This window comes from Copadichromis virginalis, linkage group LG14, assembly GCF_057382275.1.
Source record: "Copadichromis virginalis isolate Kocher_CV1m ecotype Utaka linkage group LG14, C_Virginalis_male_GT1.1, whole genome shotgun sequence".
NCBI lineage: Eukaryota > Metazoa > Chordata > Actinopteri > Cichliformes > Cichlidae > Copadichromis > Copadichromis virginalis.
This window is the reverse complement of record NC_140631.1, coordinates 10,464,085-10,482,139: the sequence shown is the minus strand read 5'-3', so window position 1 is coordinate 10,482,139 and position 18,055 is coordinate 10,464,085. Positions and strand designations below refer to the sequence as shown.

Here is an 18,055-nt window from a genome sequence, read left to right as displayed (position 1 = left end):
TGTAAGTGAAGCTTTTTATGGGAAAAGAAGACATGACAGAAGATTTACAGGATTGGAAAGAAAATGACTGAAGTGGATCTTTAAATTTGAAAAAATAAAGACTTTGTAATGGAAAAGAAATATCACCACACACAATTAACTATAAGACCGCTCCCCTTTCATTTTCTTATGGTGTATTATTGAATACTAGATGTTTTATAAAACTTTAAGAATAATTAAACAGTTAATTTATATATATGTGTATTTTCATAAACATCTTTATAGTTTTTTTTCTCTTAAGGTCATACCCCTGCCCACTGCTATCAAGACTTGCTCGTCTTATTCTATGGTGTATTTAACAAAGTGGTGCCTTTTTAATTTTTGAATTGATTTGTACTCAGACTCCCCTAAGTATCTTTTCCCATGTCCTCTCCTCACCACATACCCTTCATTTTTCCCTGTGCCTTTTTTTCTCATCCCTACAAACACACCACTTCTCTCGTATTCGCAGCCCCATAACCCTCTTTTTCCTCAGGCACCTTCACCTCACAGCTGTTCTGCTCCTCTCTGTTCTGGCCATACCTCAAGCGCTAATGCCACCTGTTTCTTACCTCCATGCCTGAACTCCTGCAGCTCATACCCCTCTACCTCGCATTTATCCTTCCTTTTCCCCCATCACTCCCCCACCATATGAAATGTTGACCCTGTGGCTGGTGTCTCCTGGTACTGTGAGTGCCTGCCAAGCTAAATGGGCCCAGAGCACTGGCCATGTGTGTGTGTGTGTGTGTGTGGGGGGTCACAGCGTGGGGATTAGGTGTGTGTGAGTGATTGAGGGTGACAGCGGCCCTAGCATTAGGTGCCCTGTGGCAGATTTCGTAGGCCTGTTTTAGACACACTAAGCTGGATTTACCAGCAGCAGTGTGTCAGCAGTGATGCAGCCTGGTTGGACCTCCTACAGAACACACACACACACACACACACACACACACACACACACACACACACACACACACAGGACCCAGCAATCCACCTGTAACCAGTCTTGGCTGTCCCATTAACCCTTCCTTTCTGTCCATCATAACCTTTTTACACTCCTGTAAATATGCATCAGCAGCACAGTGGACCCCATGATGCAGGCAGGCCACTGTAGCGTGCTCTAAGTGTCCTCTGAATCTTGACAAACAACATCGAAACAAACAACGTTAAGGACACGTTGCATTTCAGTGCAACCAGTGGCTTACCTCACTTACCAGTACACTTACTCAATGGGTGAATTTTTACATATAAAGTTACACTTGTGTTGAATATTATGGCATTAAAAAAGCGTTTTACTTTGCTGACAAAAGAAGGCAAAAGAGAATATGGGTTAGCATGCAGTCAGTCTCATGACCATCAGACAATGCTCATGATGTAGCCTCCAGCTCTTCTGAGATGGCTTTCATTTCTGCTGTGAAGGTGTGATTGTTAAAAAAAAAGAGCACACACACACATGCAGATGTGTAGCTACATCTATATATTGTGTTTCCTGCAAATTGTATGTCCCTTGCATGAGCAGTACTATATGATTGAAATCACAATTATGGTTTTTCTTTGCCACTGAGTTACATGCTGGGTAGATTGCTGTGTATGTGTGGTCACTTTAGTACTTTGTGAGAGGGCCTCTCAATCTGCACATGTGTATTGATGCTCAATTGTCTGTGTATATGTGTGTGTTTTATGTGATACCCATGCACCACTATTTGCACACCTTTGTCCGTCTGTGTGAGTGTGTGCACAAGTGTGCATTTGCACGCCTGCTCACTCTCACATCTCTGTTACAGCCTGTCCATTGTGAACAAGAGTGTTGAGCAAGATCCTGACCCACCGGTGGGTACTAATCACACACATTCCTCAGGATTAAACAGCCAATTAACAATAAGAGCGCCATTGTCGCCCTGTCTCCTTGTGCGTCACACGTAAAAGGTTTTCTGTGTGTGTATGTGTACCGAGCGAGTGCGCGCGACTCTGTTTGTGTGCCGAGTGCATGTGCCTTTGGACGAGCACGAAGCCAAGGTGCTTTTCTGCTGATCAGAAAGAACTCTTTGTGCTCCTGTGGCGATGTGTTACAATATTAACATGAAATCGATGGCTTCATAACTGAGATTAAACAGAAACTGTGTGCAGCGTAAAAACAGCGTTGATAGAGAGAAAGATGTTCTGTAAATGCAAGATGTGTGTGTGTTTGTTTATGTGTATTTTGGCACAGTGTTCTTATTAATGAAGCAAGATAAACCAGGACCTACTGAGACAACAGTGGCAGCTCCACCCGCTACAGAGCAATAAACATTCCTTGTAATTCTACTCTGTTCTGTTCGTTAGTATATGCATTTGTGAGACTGTGTGTGTGTATGCATGATTGCATATATAAATGGTACCTTCAGTACCATTCAGTGTGTGTGTGTATGTGTGTGTGTGTCCATAGGGTGGGTGTATGCATCAGTGTGGCACGTGTCGGAGTGTGGCTGAGGATTAGTGAGGCTCAGGGCCTGTTGCTCCACTTCCATGATTATTACTGCTGTCTACTGCCATATGGGCTGGTGGTGTTGCAGGTGGTGGGTGGGGGTTCAAGCTACTGTACCACGCTACACACACACACACACACCCCACCTTTGTCCACCCACTGCAATAATGTCCCCCTTCTCCTCCACACCAGCACACACACATGATCAGAAGACACACACACACACACGGTCTTTTATAAAGCATATAAAGCCATACATGAATGCACATATGAGCTTTGTCTTAACTAGCTGAAGCCTGTGTGTGTGTTACATCTGGGGGACATAACTTCCCTGGAGACAGAAAGCATGTCCATATAGTGTAATTGAAAAATTTAGGTTTAAAACTTAGTGTAAGCTGTGTCTAAGTTGTGAATAGATGGGTAACAGGTACTACTTTAGTACCTGTGAGTCAGCAGGCAACTGCATGCCATACGGTCAGAGAGCAGTGGCCCGGGTTTGAGTCCGAACCTGAGTCTTTACCATACAATTATAAAGCGCTCTGAGGGTGCTGTTGTTGTGAATTAGTGCTACATAGTTAAAAAAAAATGCAAATTGAATTGAAGAGCACAGGCTGCCTTTTGATGTTAATTAAACACTGTGAATGCTTTTACATTAGCAGTTTTTCCACGGTTTTTACAGTTTAATCATATATTTTTAATGAATAATAATAAATAACTTTAAGCAAATGAAAAGTATTTAAGATAAGATAAGATAACTCTTTATTGTCATTGCACAGTCATACATAGTACAGTAGTACAATGAAATTGGAAAAACTGTCCTACGTCGGCACATGTAACACAACACGACACAATATGACACATCACAACGTAACAAACAACACAACACAGTATATTAACTTAGTATAAAAAAGAAGAATAAGTGTATGTGTATTGCACACTGTTATTATTGCACATTAATTATTATTGCACCTTGTTATAAATATAAATATTATTGTTATCGTTTTAAACATTGTTACCTCCCCCTAAAAAGTCCAGGGAGGTATCCAGTCAGGTCAGCTATTTACATTGATCAGGGCTATTGCCCTGTTGTAAAAGCTGTCCTTGAGTCTATTTGTTCGGGACCTCAGCAGCCTGAACCTCCTGCCAGACGGCAGCAGCTTAAACACCCGGTGTCCTGGGTGTGTGCAGTCCCGTAGGATGCTGCGTGCCCTCTTGAGACAGCGAGTGCTGTACAGGTCCTTCAGGGAGGGAAGAGGATGTCCAATGATTTTTTGGGCCATGTTGATGACCCTCTGGAGTGCCTTTCTGTGTGCTGTGGTGCAGCTGGAGAACCACACACCGATGCAATATGTCAGCACACTTTCAATGGAGCAGCGGTAGAAGACGGTCAGCAGCTCCTTCTTCAGCTCCATTTTTCTGAGGATTCTCAGAAAGTGGAGACGCTGTTGGGCCTTCTTTAAAACTGCAGAGGTGTTAGAGCTCCATTGAAGGTCTGTGTCTATGTGCACACCCAGAAACTTGAAACTGGAGACCCTTTCCACGCACTCCCCGTTGATGCTGACAGGCTGCAGCTCGGACTTCCTCCTTCTGAAGTCAACTACCAGTTCTTTTGTTTTGGTGGTATTGAGGTCCAGGTTGTTGTCTGCACACCAATCTGACAGCCTCTGAACTTCAGCTCTGTATGCAGTCTCATCTCCCCCTGAGATGAGCCCCACCACAGTGGTATCATCTGCAAACTTGATGACTGTGTTGTCTGGGTGGGAACTAACACAGTCATGTGTGTACAGAGTGTACAGTAGGGGACTCAGTACACAGCCTTGTGGAGAGCCGGTGTTGAGGCTGAGGGCTGAGGAAAGATGAGGCCCCACTCTAACTCTCTGTACACGGTCTGAGAGGAAGTCTCTGATCCAGCGGCAGGTGGTGGAAGGAAGTCCAATTTCCAGCAGTTTATCTATTAGTCTGTCCGGGAGTATCGTATTGAAAGCAGAGCTAAAGTCAACAAAGAGCAGCCTGGCGTAACGGCCCTGCACTTCCAGGTGAGAAATGGTGGTGTGGAGCGTTGTAGCAATGGCATCTTCAGTTGATCTGTTAGCTCTGTATGCAAACTGGAGCGGGTCGAGTGTGGGTGGCAGGCAGGACATGATGTGACGTCGGACCAGTTTCTCAAAGCACTTCATTATAACAGGTGTTAGAGCAACTGGTCGGTAGTCGTTGAGGCTGCTAATGTTAGTACGCTTTGGCAGTGGGACAATTGTGGCTGACTTTAGGCACGGCGGGATGCAGGACTGGGACAGTGAAGTGTTGAAGATCTTAGTGAAGACCCCAGCCAGCTGGTCTGCACACTCTTTTAGGACCTTTGCGGTTACCCCATCTGGTCCGGTGGATATTTGGTTTGCTATAAAGGTTACCTCAAATAATCAGTCAACATTATGAACTCCGTTTATTCCATAACATAACTTGTATTTTGAATGATCATTATCTACCTTTTCTTCAACCACAATTAAAATGAAGCCAGAATTTTGGATGAAACGCATCTGAAATGTATAAAAATCAAAGGTTTATTTATTTAAATAAGTACAAAAAGTATAACAATCAGGTATAATTTTATTGGACCAGATCCTGTTAAATGTAGCAATTTAAATTGCACTTGCATAGAAAAATTCAATGAACAATTTACATGTAATTAAATTAGTTCAAGTCAGAATTTCGGGCATATGTGTGTGTGAGTGTGTGTACTTTTTTTTTCTTTTTATTGCATTTACTGAATTTGTATTCACTTCCAGTATTAAAAGTGAATATTTTGACATTGTTTGGTGATATTTTGGTATGCAGTTTCTCAGCTACAAGTGTATGAGTATGACGGTATGAACAGGTGTTAACACCCTAAAACCTCAGACAGTGATAGGGAGGGGGTTAAATGATGACTGGTATTGCACACACACACACACACACACCACCTGCTGCTGCAGTTGATTAGAGATCTGTCTACCAGAGAAGACAGCAGGACACACACATGCACGCATCAGGGGGTCTGCAGTCTGTGAAATTGATCAAGATGCTGGCCAGACATCATTTACAGATGAACTCATAGTCAGACTGATCCTCCTTCTTCTGTCATACACACACTTTGTGCCTCCACATGGGACCCAAAGGAGGCTGGAGTGCAGCACAGCTTCTTTAAGAAAAAAAAAAACTCAGCAGAACTGCATCCTGCAACGACTGACGTCACGCATATCATACATTATGTATAATTACATTAATCTCATCTCATAAAACAACTGTCCACATAACACGCATGGTAATAAAACCAACACTTTAACACTTTAAAAGCTGAACCCTGAAACTGAAAATAAAAATTTTAAAATTATAATATTAATTATACAGCAATATTAATTTGCATAAGTGCATGAGTTTTCACTTTTATTCTATTTGCTGCAGGATGTAAAGAATTATTTATTTGTTTGTTTTTTTTGGGTGGGGGAGTGAGTGCATTTTATTGCTTAGAAATCTATTGTGTAATTTATTGAAGTTTATATAAGTTTACACCAGTCACACTAGTTTACACTAGGCATTCAGGGGTTAATTAAAACATTCACTAATATCATTCATCAGCCTGATAGCCACGACTCTATTCAAGGACGAGGCCTCATGTGACTGTATCATAAACATGGAAAAAATGTGAAAAAAAGTCTTTGGTTGCAGTTGATAAAAGCTGATAGTGTGAAGAAAAGGCGTTTTAGAATCACGGAAATAGGTTTGTATTTCTTTTTTAAAATGTCATAAATATAAATAACAAATCATTAGTTTCTTCCAGGCTGTATTTACCATAAAAAATTCATGTGAAACCATTTTTCAGAGGTTTCCAAACATGCAATATATCACCAAAGAGACCACCAAGTATAAATATGACTGAAGTTTTAGCTGCATCAAATTTGTTAGAGATTCTTTAAAGTAGCTTGTTTGTATCCATATATACATAGCCACCAAGGTGCAAGTAAATTAAGTATCCAGCCCTGGTCTATATTTGTTGAGTATATGTTTATATATGCATCGCATTGTATAAGTGTTAACAGCCTAGATCCATGACAGACTGCTGGTAACCCAAATCCTTCTCAAAGGACGCGCTCACGCAAGCCCACGCATATGCATACGTATACACTAACAGTGTGCAGAAACATTGTAACAGCAGGACTATTCATTGTAACCTACACACAACTGTACATATATGAAATGTAAGCACTATCAGAGAGAGAGACACATGGTCTGACCTGGACTCACGCAGAGTAATCCTTACACGAGTTAAATGAGGAGTTAACACTGACCTCGATACATACCCTCCAACAACAGCATTCATAGCTACATACAAACTCCTACAACAGATGTAGTATGAACATGTGTCGTCTGTGAATGACTTTCTATATGAATAGGCCAACTTGTATACTGAAAAACATGAGAGGCGGCACAGCGCTGACAGCGGGACCCTGAGAAAGCTCAGACTGGGTCTGTCACAACGCCCCTCCCATGCTCCCCCTCCATCTGCCTCTCTCTCTCTCTCTGTTCTTCCACTTTTTTCTGCCCTGTTTTATCATCACTCTAGTCAAGTCTTCCTTTCTTCCTTCTTCTCCACCCCATCCGCCCTAACTTTCCGCCCAGTTTCCTCCAGTTATAGACTTTTGTCGTCCGCCAGTCACTCACGGTAACTGTCGCATTCTTACCTTCTCGTTTGTGTCAGCCTGGCCGGTCTCACCCTCACTCACACACAAACACCACTGTGGCCTTTTCTCTCTCACAACAGCAACTTCCTATAATGTTCGTTTACCTTATCAAAACCGATCAATCCAGCCACAGAAGTTAAGGTCCAGGCTCTCCGTTCCAGTGCAGTGAGCGCTCAGTTCTCTCCATCCACCCTTCCTCTGTCAATCTGGCCACAAACCCCTCTTTCCTCCCTTTATCCCGAGGTAAGATACTTACTTTTCAGATAAAGCATATTATGATAAATCGGCTGAACTCTGTGCGCGTGTGTGTATGTGTGTGTAACTGTCTCACACACACACATGCACACTATAAGCACACAGAGTGTACACAGACATACAAAAATACGCTGTGTATCGAACAATATGATGTCAGAGTATTTAACAGCTGGGGGAAATGTGTGTGTGTGTGTGGAGGGTTTGTGCATGTATGTGTATGTGTGTTTTAGGCCTTTTTGAATTTAATGGTTTTTGGTCTTTGTCGTGTTGCAAATGGCACAAAAACAGCTTTTTTCATCTCCATCATTCCCAAACACACACACACACACACACACACACACACACACACACACACACACACACACACACACACACACACACACAAAGTAAAGGATTGGTAGTAAACAGAAGAGAAAGTTGTCTTTGAGCCGTTTTAGCATGGGAGGATTCAGAAAAAAGGGCTAGCTGCAAAATAAAGTAAATTTTCTGTCAGTAAAAAAGCCTCGGGAACATTTCATGAGCAATGACTGAGTGAAACTTCATTTCAATTCCAGTTTGAAATCCTTTTTTTATCCTTTGGAATTAAAACATTCAGACATCCATCTGAGCAGCGCTGAGCATACAGATGAGGAGGATTTCATATCTGAGTATTTTTCTTTCTTTGTTTTTTAACTATAGCTGTCCAGAATGGATGAGTTTGCTCTCAGCTTCTTAGTTTATTGAAGGGCGTTCGCTAATGAAAAAGGGATGAGAGAAATAGTGGAGCATATGGGCAAATGTTCTCTAACAAAGTGGGATGGCAGTTAAGGTCAACAAGGGGAATAAAAGAGTTTGGAGAAAATGAAAACTAAATGAAAATACAATGGCAGTGTTTGCCTGTGGGACATGTATGCGTGCTTGTTTCAAAATGGGATGTTTACGAAATGCTGTGCCCTGCTGTGTGTGTGTGTGTGTGTGTGTGTGTGTGTGTAGGTGTTTGTCTGTGGGAGTATAGATTAGATGCACTAAGCCTCTTATGTGATGGTTGCCCTTAATTTGCTTCTACTCTGGGTCCTAGTGCGTCCAAACCACAAGCATCACGGAACAATTTCCAAAACAAACAACCCAGAAAACATTACTTGTCATGCAACAGTAAAATCTGCTGCTTTGAATAAGAGCATTAATATTTAGACTGGTACCTAGCCCTGTATCTTCGGGAGGGCTTATCTTTTTATGCACATTCAAGAGCACAATTTAAAGAGTAAAAATCACAAAGAAAATAACTTGGAGGACAAAAATAGTGACTGTACTAAATAATTCTGAATAAATGAGTCAACTTCCTAATGCTTTCATAATGCTTGTCTTGTTTTCTAAAACAATGGATGCGGCAGTTTTGGGACTTTTTTTCTTTAAATCTGGTGCAGCATTTAGGCTACAACCTAATGACGATTTAAAAAAAAAAAATCCTATATTTTATTATCTTATTAGGAACCTAAGAGTCTAATTTAGAACAGCTTTTCCATTTCAAAATACATGTACAATAACTAAAAATAACTATATACTAATATTTTACAACTATACTTTATAGCCTAATACAGTCCCAAATACAAATGTGTCATTTATAATTAGCACACAATACAGGCTATTTATGCTTTTGTTTAATATGCTCGCGTATATTGTCAACTGAGAAACTACTGATTAAATGAAGTTATTTTTTCTACTATAAGCTTATCAAATTCTACTGCTCATAACAAAAAAACATTTTTAACATAAAAAGTAAGAAAACAATGTATTTTCTGTTAGCTTATAACATAAAACATGTTAAAAAATGTACTTAAGACTCTGAGGGCAGGTGCTAGGAGAATGCGCGTGCACAGCACTACCGCGCTCGCGCCCTGACGCGCATCTGAGGTCTCGCTATTCCCGCCGTTTTTTTTTTCATGTCAGCTGGAGGTCTCGAGACAGTCTTGTCCTCGGACTCCCCACAGTTAGCTCAATTAGCTATCCTGCTAGCAGTTAGCTGTGTATAAACTACCCAACAACAACTGACAATAACAGCTAGACATACCAACAAACACACAGGCGTACCTGGATGCGGTAAGCAACTGAAGAGTCCACCGTATCCAAACCGTGAACAGCGCGCACACTGGAAGGCCTCCCACACACTGAGACCACCACACACACCTCAGCAGGTGAAGACATTTTATTCTTAGATTTGGAAACGCTCAAACACGCCGGTAAAATACTCTCTGTGGCTCTGTGTGTGTCTTTATATCTCCTGCTTTGGCTTTACAGAGCTAGATAAACCCCTTATACAGTTTGGGCTGTAGCTACATGTGTGTGTATGTGTGTGTGTGGATTTTAAACTATAAGAAATCCGATTCAATTAACAAGCGCAGAGAATCGGCTTTGGACACTGTGAAATTGTCTCGCTGTAGAGGATGGCACAGGCCAAACTAGCCCCGGGAGGAGACACAACGCATACACAAAGCTCAGCGATAATAAATACAACACCAGGACTGACAAAATAAACAAAGGGTAACGGAAACAAAAAAACAAACAACCTTCTGTAATAATAGTGCGTACAAAATTATAAGATAACGAAATAACGTCGGACTTTGCAATAAAACATCTTTATCAGATACTTATAACACATTTAGAATTTAGGTATATAATCAGACCAGGGCCTGACAAATCAAATAAAACTAGTTTCAGATTATTATTATTATTATTATTATTATTATTATTATTATTATTATTGATTAAGTGAATGAATGGATAATTGGTCCGGAGGCAGCATGTTGGGGATCAGAAGGGGATTTAATAGCAGAACAACGCGGTCTTTGTGCTACTTTTAATCCGGCCTGTACCCCCCTTCTCCGCCTCAGCTGCTCTACCTCTGCCTCCACACTCAGTTGTCCAATTATTTTAGGGAGGCCAATTTCAAAAATACTTTAGAACAATATATTAAATTTTTTTAAAAAGAATTAATTCAAATAAAAAAAAAAGATATCTTGACAATGTCTCCGGACACCTATGCTTGTTGCTGGGACGACTGTTTTAAGCTTGGCAAGTGGCTATAAAAACGAAAATTGTTAAAAATTTGTGTTTGCGCGCGCGCGGTGTGTGTTTTATAATACTTTTTCGATGTTTGTGTTTACTGCCTGCATATCAACAAGTCTTCTTTGTTGCTGCGGCGACATTTAGATCAAATAGGGACAATAAAAAGACCATATATTATCCTCTATTGAAAGACAACTTGAATGAATAATGAACAATATGTAGATGCGCGTGGGCGTGTGCGCAGAGAGAGAGAGGGAGAGAGAGAAGGAGGGAGGGCTCTGGGTGTCTACTTGGATAAGAAGTTACTTCTAATTAGCCAGTCTCTTCTCGCTCTCCTCACTTGTCCGCCCTGCAGATCAGCATCCTCTTCTTCTCAGGGACGACCAGGGACAGAGAGGCCCCCTACCCGCCTTACAATTTTTCAACACCCGTCAGACCGCAGGCACCAAACTGCTGTGGAGCTGCCGCTGCTGCCGCTGCTGCCGCTGCTTTTTGCCATCTTTCACCCGGCCACGTTATATGTGCGCACTGCAATTACGCACGGCTCTGATGGAGATTCTAACCGGCCTCGATTAGCGAACTGTGCTGTTTTCAGTGTGGTGTATTGACTTGTCGCACCGGGCCGACTTCAGTTGAGGTAGTCTTTCTTTTTTTGACTAGAAGCATTGAACAAACACCAAATCCTTAAAAGCGCCGTGGTTTTACGCGTCAGATGGAAACAAACGTAAAGGGGCTTGGCCAAAGGTGCCTGGCTGGAAGGCAGTAAGTCAGAGTAACGTATAAAAATAGTTGAGGAGAAGGCAGTCAATGGACAATTAAAAAAACAAAACAACCTAAGGCCAAACATCCCAGGAAAAGGAACAAACACCGTTAAAGGCAGTTAGAAGGAAAATAGAGAGAGAGAGAGAGAGGAGGGAGAGGGAAAGAGAGAGAGAGAGAGAGAGAAAGAGAGAGAGAGAGAGATACACCCCCTGGAGACTAGTTAGGAGACCCGGCCCCCGGTCTGAGAGAAGGAGAGAGCGAGTGAGAGAGTGTTTTAAAGCCGGCAGGAGGCATGATGTCCTACATTAAGCAACCCCATTACGCCGTGAACGGGTTAACGCTGTCCGGCCCGGGCATGGATCTGCTCCACACCGCCGCCGTTGGATATCCCAGTAAGTACTGGCCTTTGACTTCTGTGTGTTTTTAATCTGTGTAAACCTGTAGTTTCTTTAATCGCCTTTATATTAAGTAAACAAATAAAATAAAACAAGGGAAATGATGGAATTAAGTGAAATATTCGTTATGTATTTATTGCTTATATCGCGCAGAAAAACGGTAAAGAAAAAAAAAGACTCAATTTGAATAATATATTTGAAAATTTATCTGTACGGTTATATTTATGATTATGAACCTAAGTGTCTGCTCCGTGTATCAGAACATGTGTTCACTTGACCTATAAATTCAGAGGATTATAGAGTCAAAAAACAATGAAAATGTGTGAGAAGAGAAAGGCCGCCTGTTCTCACACGGAATTAAAACTAACTCCAATCTGTTGCGCTTACAGTGTAACCTATTTACAAAAAGGACAGTCATTGTATTTCATATTGGTGCATTAATAATATATATTTTTTCATGAATGAACACTGAGGTTGTTTATAAAGGCCGATATGCAGCGATCAGCATCTGCCACAGCTCAGAGGATAGTTTGAAACGACGGCAGAAGGCGTGTTGTCGAGCTCGGCCCAAAGTTTACGTTTTTAAAAGTCATAATCCCCGATGTGGATATTCATTTCGTTTTGGTCTTTCTTTTTTTTCCAGTCAGAAATATTAAAAAAGAAAGAAAAACATCAGGCCTGCTGGATCCGCTTATTCGGTCCTATAAAAACGTTTCAATCCCGCACACGTTTGTTTCTTTCCTGAACGCCACATAAAAGATTGAGCTACGGAGACTCGCCACTATTTGTTTGTCTACAAATATCCACAGCAGCGTATAAAATGTGAAACGAAGCCGCAACAGTGCTTATGTATTTAAAGTGTATGCTGCGAATTCAAGAGAAAAATCGGAATTCGTTTATTTGTTCCAGCGTTTTTATTGAAGTGGTTTATATATAGATTTGAATTTCATATTATTTTCATTCATCAGTTCAATCATTTTTTAAATGTAATAAATGCACACCAACGTTGATACATGGCCTTACATGGTCCAATAATTTTTCTGCGGAATTCTTCAGGTATAAACTCAACGTAGATTTTAACGTGGCAATAATAATAATAATAATAATAATAATAATAATAATAATAATAATATTTTTTGTAGGCACCCCACGCAAACAGCGTCGGGAGCGCACGACTTTCACGCGTGCGCAGCTGGACATCCTGGAGGCTCTTTTTGCCAAAACACGCTACCCAGACATCTTCATGAGGGAGGAAGTGGCACTCAAGATCAACCTGCCTGAGTCCAGAGTCCAGGTAACACATTACACTGAAAATTATAATCATATATATTTTCCTATATTGGCAGGGCAAAACACCTGTGTGTGTGTGTGTGTGTGTGTGTGTGTGCGCGCGCGCGTGCGCGTATGTCACAGAGACACACATACAGAAAGAAAGTGAGGGTTTGTTGAGTTCTTATGAAGGCGCGTGGTACATCTTTAATGTTTTTTATCAGCTGCTTTGATTGTGAAATAGTGATACTTAGATATCTTCTCTCTGATGCTCCTGTTCCCAAAGGTCTGGTTCAAAAACCGTCGTGCCAAGTGCCGCCAGCAGCAGCAACAGAGCACAGGCCAGTCCAAACCACGGCCCCCTAAAAAGAAGGCATCCCCTGCTCGTGAGGCCAACACCGAGGCCAGTGCCAACCCCACCAACGGTCCCTACAGCCCTCCTCCCCCTCCTCCAGGCACCGCCATCACCCCCAGTTCCAGCTCTGCTAGTGCCACAGTGTCCATCTGGAGCCCAGCCTCGATCTCTCCGCTGCCAGACCCCCTGTCTGCTTCCACCACCCCGTGCATGCAGCGTACCACCACCTACCCCATGACCTACACCCAGGCCCCAGCCTACAGCCAGAGCTACGCAGGCTCCTCCTCCTACTTCACTGGCCTGGACTGTAGCTCCTACCTGTCTCCAATGCACCCACAGCTGTCGGGGACCGGAGGGGCCCTGAGCCCTATCACAGCCTCCTCTATGGGCGGGCCCCTAAGCCAGTCCCCAGCCTCACTGTCCTCCCAGGGCTACACAGCCGCCTCACTGGGCTTTGGAGCCGTCGACTGTCTAGACTACAAAGACCAAACTGCCTGGAAGCTCAATTTCAATGCCGCTGACTGTCTGGACTACAAAGACCAGAACTCCTGGAAGTTCCAGGTCTTGTAAATAACAGGAGGTGGGGCGTGGGGAGGGAGGTAGAGGGAAGAGGTAAGAAATAAAAAGATAATAATCAAAGTAGGTTGAAAAAAAAAACAAGATTACTTTCTATGTGTTTTAGAAGGAGGAAGAGGTAAACTTGGGACACAGAAGTCCCACCAATCACACATCAGCTGAGGAAGTGATCGGCTGAAATAAACTCTACGTGTTTGTCGTTTCAGAAAAATATCAGTGGGAGTAATGTGATCTGTTGAAGCTCGGTTTGGTGATTGTAACAAAGAGATGGCAATCGTGTTTAAGCAACATAGAAAATCAGCCTTGAAATCAAGGAATGACTACATGTAAGGAAAAAGAGACTTATGTATGCAGAATAAAATCAGACTAGTGAGAACAAGCTTTCCTTTTGATTCGACTGATAAAGCTGAGTTTGACTTGGACCAAATTTAAAGCAGGGCTTATTTGTAAAATTGCCACAGCACAACAACATTTGTAACCTACAGGTTGTTTTTAACATAGAATTGAAATGGACCTTTTACACTGATGAGAACTGCATTTCTTCCTTTCAGACTTCTAATTTTGTTTTTTCTGTCATGTTTTTCTTTGAAAAAGCTGCTTTTTTTAATCATTGAGCTTTGAGAAATGAAAACAGTTCAGCTAACCCAATGTGACACCTAAAGCTCGGTGTCTTTACAGGGTCTTCTCTAAATCACACACAAGCTGATGGTTCCTAGTAGCCTTGCATGACAGTGACCCCTTGCAGCCTGTGTGGGATACGAGCTGAGGGGGGGGAGGAGTAGGTCACTCCAGTGACTGCAGTACGAACCTGTTGCCTTTGAGCATGGTTATAATCATTAGCTGAATGGCTAGTACATTGTTAGTGTAATAAGATCACTTCCACACATTTTGAGGGACAATGGTCACATTGTTGCTAGTTGAGGCAGAGGAACCTCTTCATCTCACAGTGGCATGATGAGAGCAGACTGCCAATAAACTGCTGCAGTGAGGTATCTGATGGGAGAGGAGACTGCACCGGAGAAAGGGAAGGGACTGGGCCTACATGCGGCCGACTCACCCCTCCTCCTCCTCCTTTGCTCAGAGTCTGGTGCCTCTCTCAGCTCCAACCTGTAAAGATGTGATGGGTACCACTTTATGTGTTTGATGTTTTGTCTGATTTCTTTTCTTTTTTGTATTAGACTTAAAACAACTTAAGTTTCTTTTCAAATTTGTGAATTTGTTTGAGTAAAATTTGTGGTAATTTGTTTTTAAGTTCATATTACTATCAGTACTATTATAACTATCATCATTAATATTATATCTTCTGCTGACATGGACTTTGCTAATATACTTTTTTGTTGTTGTTTTGTAAATATTAAAACTTGAAAGTGTAATCATGTCTGGTATCAGCTGTGTGTTGTTACACAGGCACTCCACCCAACAGACTCTATCACCCTCTTTCTTAATTTCTAGAAAACTGCCAACTTTTAATTTTTTTTTTCTGTTTATATACTTCTGGTTTCTGCTTCTTCTTCTTCTTTTTTGTCAAACTCAGGGGTTTATCCAATAGAAGTAGCAGTATGCTTCTTAATCATTTATTGTACTTACATTTTTTTTTTTGCTTTATAATCGTCTCTGCTTATTTTCTGATATGAATTATTTTGTATATTTCATTTGTCTCCTGTGTTTGACCGGTCTCATCACTACCATGCCAGATAGCTACAATGTTTCTGAGACATTAAACAACTTCATTAAAACTCCTGGGTTACTGTGTTCTCTAAGTCATGGATCCTTCCATTTCTCTGCAATTCAGGGCTGCAAGATAGTGCTAAATAGTGATACTGCAAATTTTAATATCGTTCCAATACCAAGGGAATACAGGGTCAGTACTGCTGGTACTAATACAGGTACTTTTAACATATAAAGCCAGCTTTTTTAGGGGAGAGCAGTGTGTCACAATTTATGAGATGAATCATCATCAATTTGGAAATGCATTTTAGTGTCCACTAAATCACTGTGATTTTTATTCTCCACAATAATTAGTTAACACAGAAAGACACATCTTTCAGCTTTCCATTTATTTTTAAACTGGGTTTTTTGGAGACCTGGAATTTAAATTTGCCTGTCTCTGAAGCTTGTTGGGTCAACTCCTGTTGTTTAAATTTGATATGGGCTATTAATAAAACAGAACTGACAGTCACACAAAAAGGATCAGACATTTTTCATAGTGCATGTTTGTATGTTTTTTTCATTTCCAGAAAAATAATGTGCTTAACACAATTCAGTGTGCCTGATATCAACAAAGTACCGATCCTATCACGCTAGCATCAATCCAATACCGATACTGGTGTTGGTAATACTATCGATATTTGGATCGATACGCCCACCTCTACTGCAAGAGAAGAAAATGGAGCACTGGGACATCTATAGTGGGGAACATTAGGAATCCATACAAGAGGCTCAGTGGGTATAAGGCTGAAATGAGAGGGAGCAGAGCAGAGAGGACAGAAAACAGATTAGAACTAACCCTAATACCGAGTCTCACCACCACACCGGGTCCAAACTGAAGCATGAGAGACAGGCAGATTACTTTGGATTGATGGATGTTTCTGTGTGTTCCTGCCACCGATAGGCCAGAGGGTCAGCTTTATGGGGGTTGCGCAAAGTGCACTGGATGAAAGGTTTTAGCCATGCTTCCGGGAACCACATAGGCTGTCTTTTGTCCCTGTGCACTGCCTTCTATATGCTTTATCCATATTTTATGGTCAACCAGGGTAATACAAAGGCAGTCCATGGGCAGGTCAACCTGCAAGGAGTGTTTGCTATTAGATGTGATGTGACCGGTCTGTGGGCTACGCTTTCTTGTACTGTTGTTGATCTGTCAGCCAGTCGCAGAAAAGAGCAAAGTTATAATATTCTCTAATGCCTCAGATCAATTACTGTCAGTCTGAGCATCAGTCAGACACCTCAGATTAGATCAAGGAACAAAATCCACAACTAAAAATCAGTGTTGATTCTTACAGGACAAGCAAGTCAGTCCCAAAGAATCCCCACTTCAGCTATGAAATGAAGATATTTACAGACAGGAGGAAAGAAAAATGTATTAATAATAATTAATAACTCATCCTTTGGATATTTTTTAGGCTTAATGTTAGGTATATGTGGCTGTTTGACTGATAGAGCCTCAGGCACAGGCAGCCATAGCTGGCTAATTCGACTCACTGAACTGGACCTCACCTCTGTGTTTTGTTGTGTTGGGGCCTTTTTGATTATTTTTCGTGGGATTATCTGAAACTTATTGAATAATCTATGGTGCAAAAACAGAGGAAAGTCACTCGGTGACATGAACAGATCAATGTCATCAAAGGTGTTGATTGCTTCTGTTTGAACAGTTTCTAAAGGCTGCTATTTGTTCTTTTGGGAAATGTTTTGCCTGTTTGGTTTGCTGTAGTTGGGCTGTCACAGTGTGGCCGATGTGCTTTTTTTGGGTTGCAAATTTGCGTTGCCGAGAAAGTTAAGCTTTTGAGCTGCTGGGAATACAGTTTATCTAACAAAATGAGTGAGACTAGTGAAATGCCTGAGGAAAATAGAGGAAAGGAGGACAATCAAGCTTGAAATAAGGGCACTGACTTGAAAAATTGAAAGTCTTCAGACAGAATACAAATTAAATGAGGGGAAAAAAACAAAAGGACTAACATATGAAATTAAAGAGCTTACAAAAAAGGATGAAAATGCAAGGGAAGATTGCAACAAACTGGGGAAATTGATTCAGCTGTATTAAAACCACAAAGAAGCACACGAGTCAGTTATATTAAGTCCCAAAGAGGAAAAGGAAACCCAGAGAGACTGGTTTAAACGTACTACCGAACACAATTCAGGCGTTATGGAAGCTCTAAAGCATTTTGGAGCTTGTAGGCCTTTCTGCAAACTGGTCATGGGGCTGTGGGATGCACTGCTTGCTGCAAATTTAGACATTTCTCCCATTTCCCCAGATGAGGCACCTGGTGAAGTAAAACTGAAAATACTCATTCACTAATGTTCAAAATGACATTCCCCTCTCCAAATCAGACAATATGGCAACAACAGACAAATGTAATACCACAAGTGTGTGGAATATGTAAAAGTGCCATGGTTCTGGGTCATTTTAACCCAGCATGATCTATTTCTTGTATTTTGGTATTTTTTTCTGTATTATGGTTTATTTTCTGATTCTTTAGTTGTCCTGTTT

General features: G+C 41.4%; 1 protein-coding gene across 3 annotated transcripts; it reads left to right on the top strand.

The window, feature by feature from the left end:
- The first annotated feature begins 9,380 nt into the window (after positions 1–9,380).
- Positions 9,381–15,570, top strand: LOC146693421 (homeobox protein otx5-like). Of its 3 annotated transcripts, XM_085479271.1 has the most exons (4): positions 9,381–9,620; positions 10,847–11,645; positions 12,791–12,942; positions 13,204–15,570. In XM_085479271.1, exons 2-4 carry the CDS (start codon positions 11,546–11,548, stop codon positions 13,840–13,842), a joined length of 891 nt encoding a protein of 296 aa, XP_085335397.1. In that variant the 5' UTR covers positions 9,381–9,620; positions 10,847–11,545; the 3' UTR covers positions 13,843–15,570. The 3 variants fall into 3 exon arrangements, with proteins under 3 accessions (XP_085335397.1, XP_085335396.1, XP_085335398.1); XM_085479270.1 differs by having other exon boundaries at positions 9,381–11,645; XM_085479272.1 differs by having other exon boundaries at positions 9,381–11,672.
- The last annotated feature ends 2,485 nt before the right edge of the window (positions 15,571–18,055 follow it).

Excerpts from the sequence above, each read along its gene's own strand:
- LOC146693421 (XM_085479272.1), top strand. The coding sequence starts at position 11,546 with ATGATGTCCTACATTAAGCAACCCCATTACGCCGTGAACGGGTTAACG. Across the intron at positions 11,673-12,790 it reads CTGGCCTTTGACTTCTGTGT|GCACCCCACGCAAACAGCGT; the intron begins GTTTTTAATCTG and ends TATTTTTTGTAG. Across the intron at positions 12,943-13,203 it reads TGCCTGAGTCCAGAGTCCAG|GTCTGGTTCAAAAACCGTCG; the intron begins GTAACACATTAC and ends CTGTTCCCAAAG.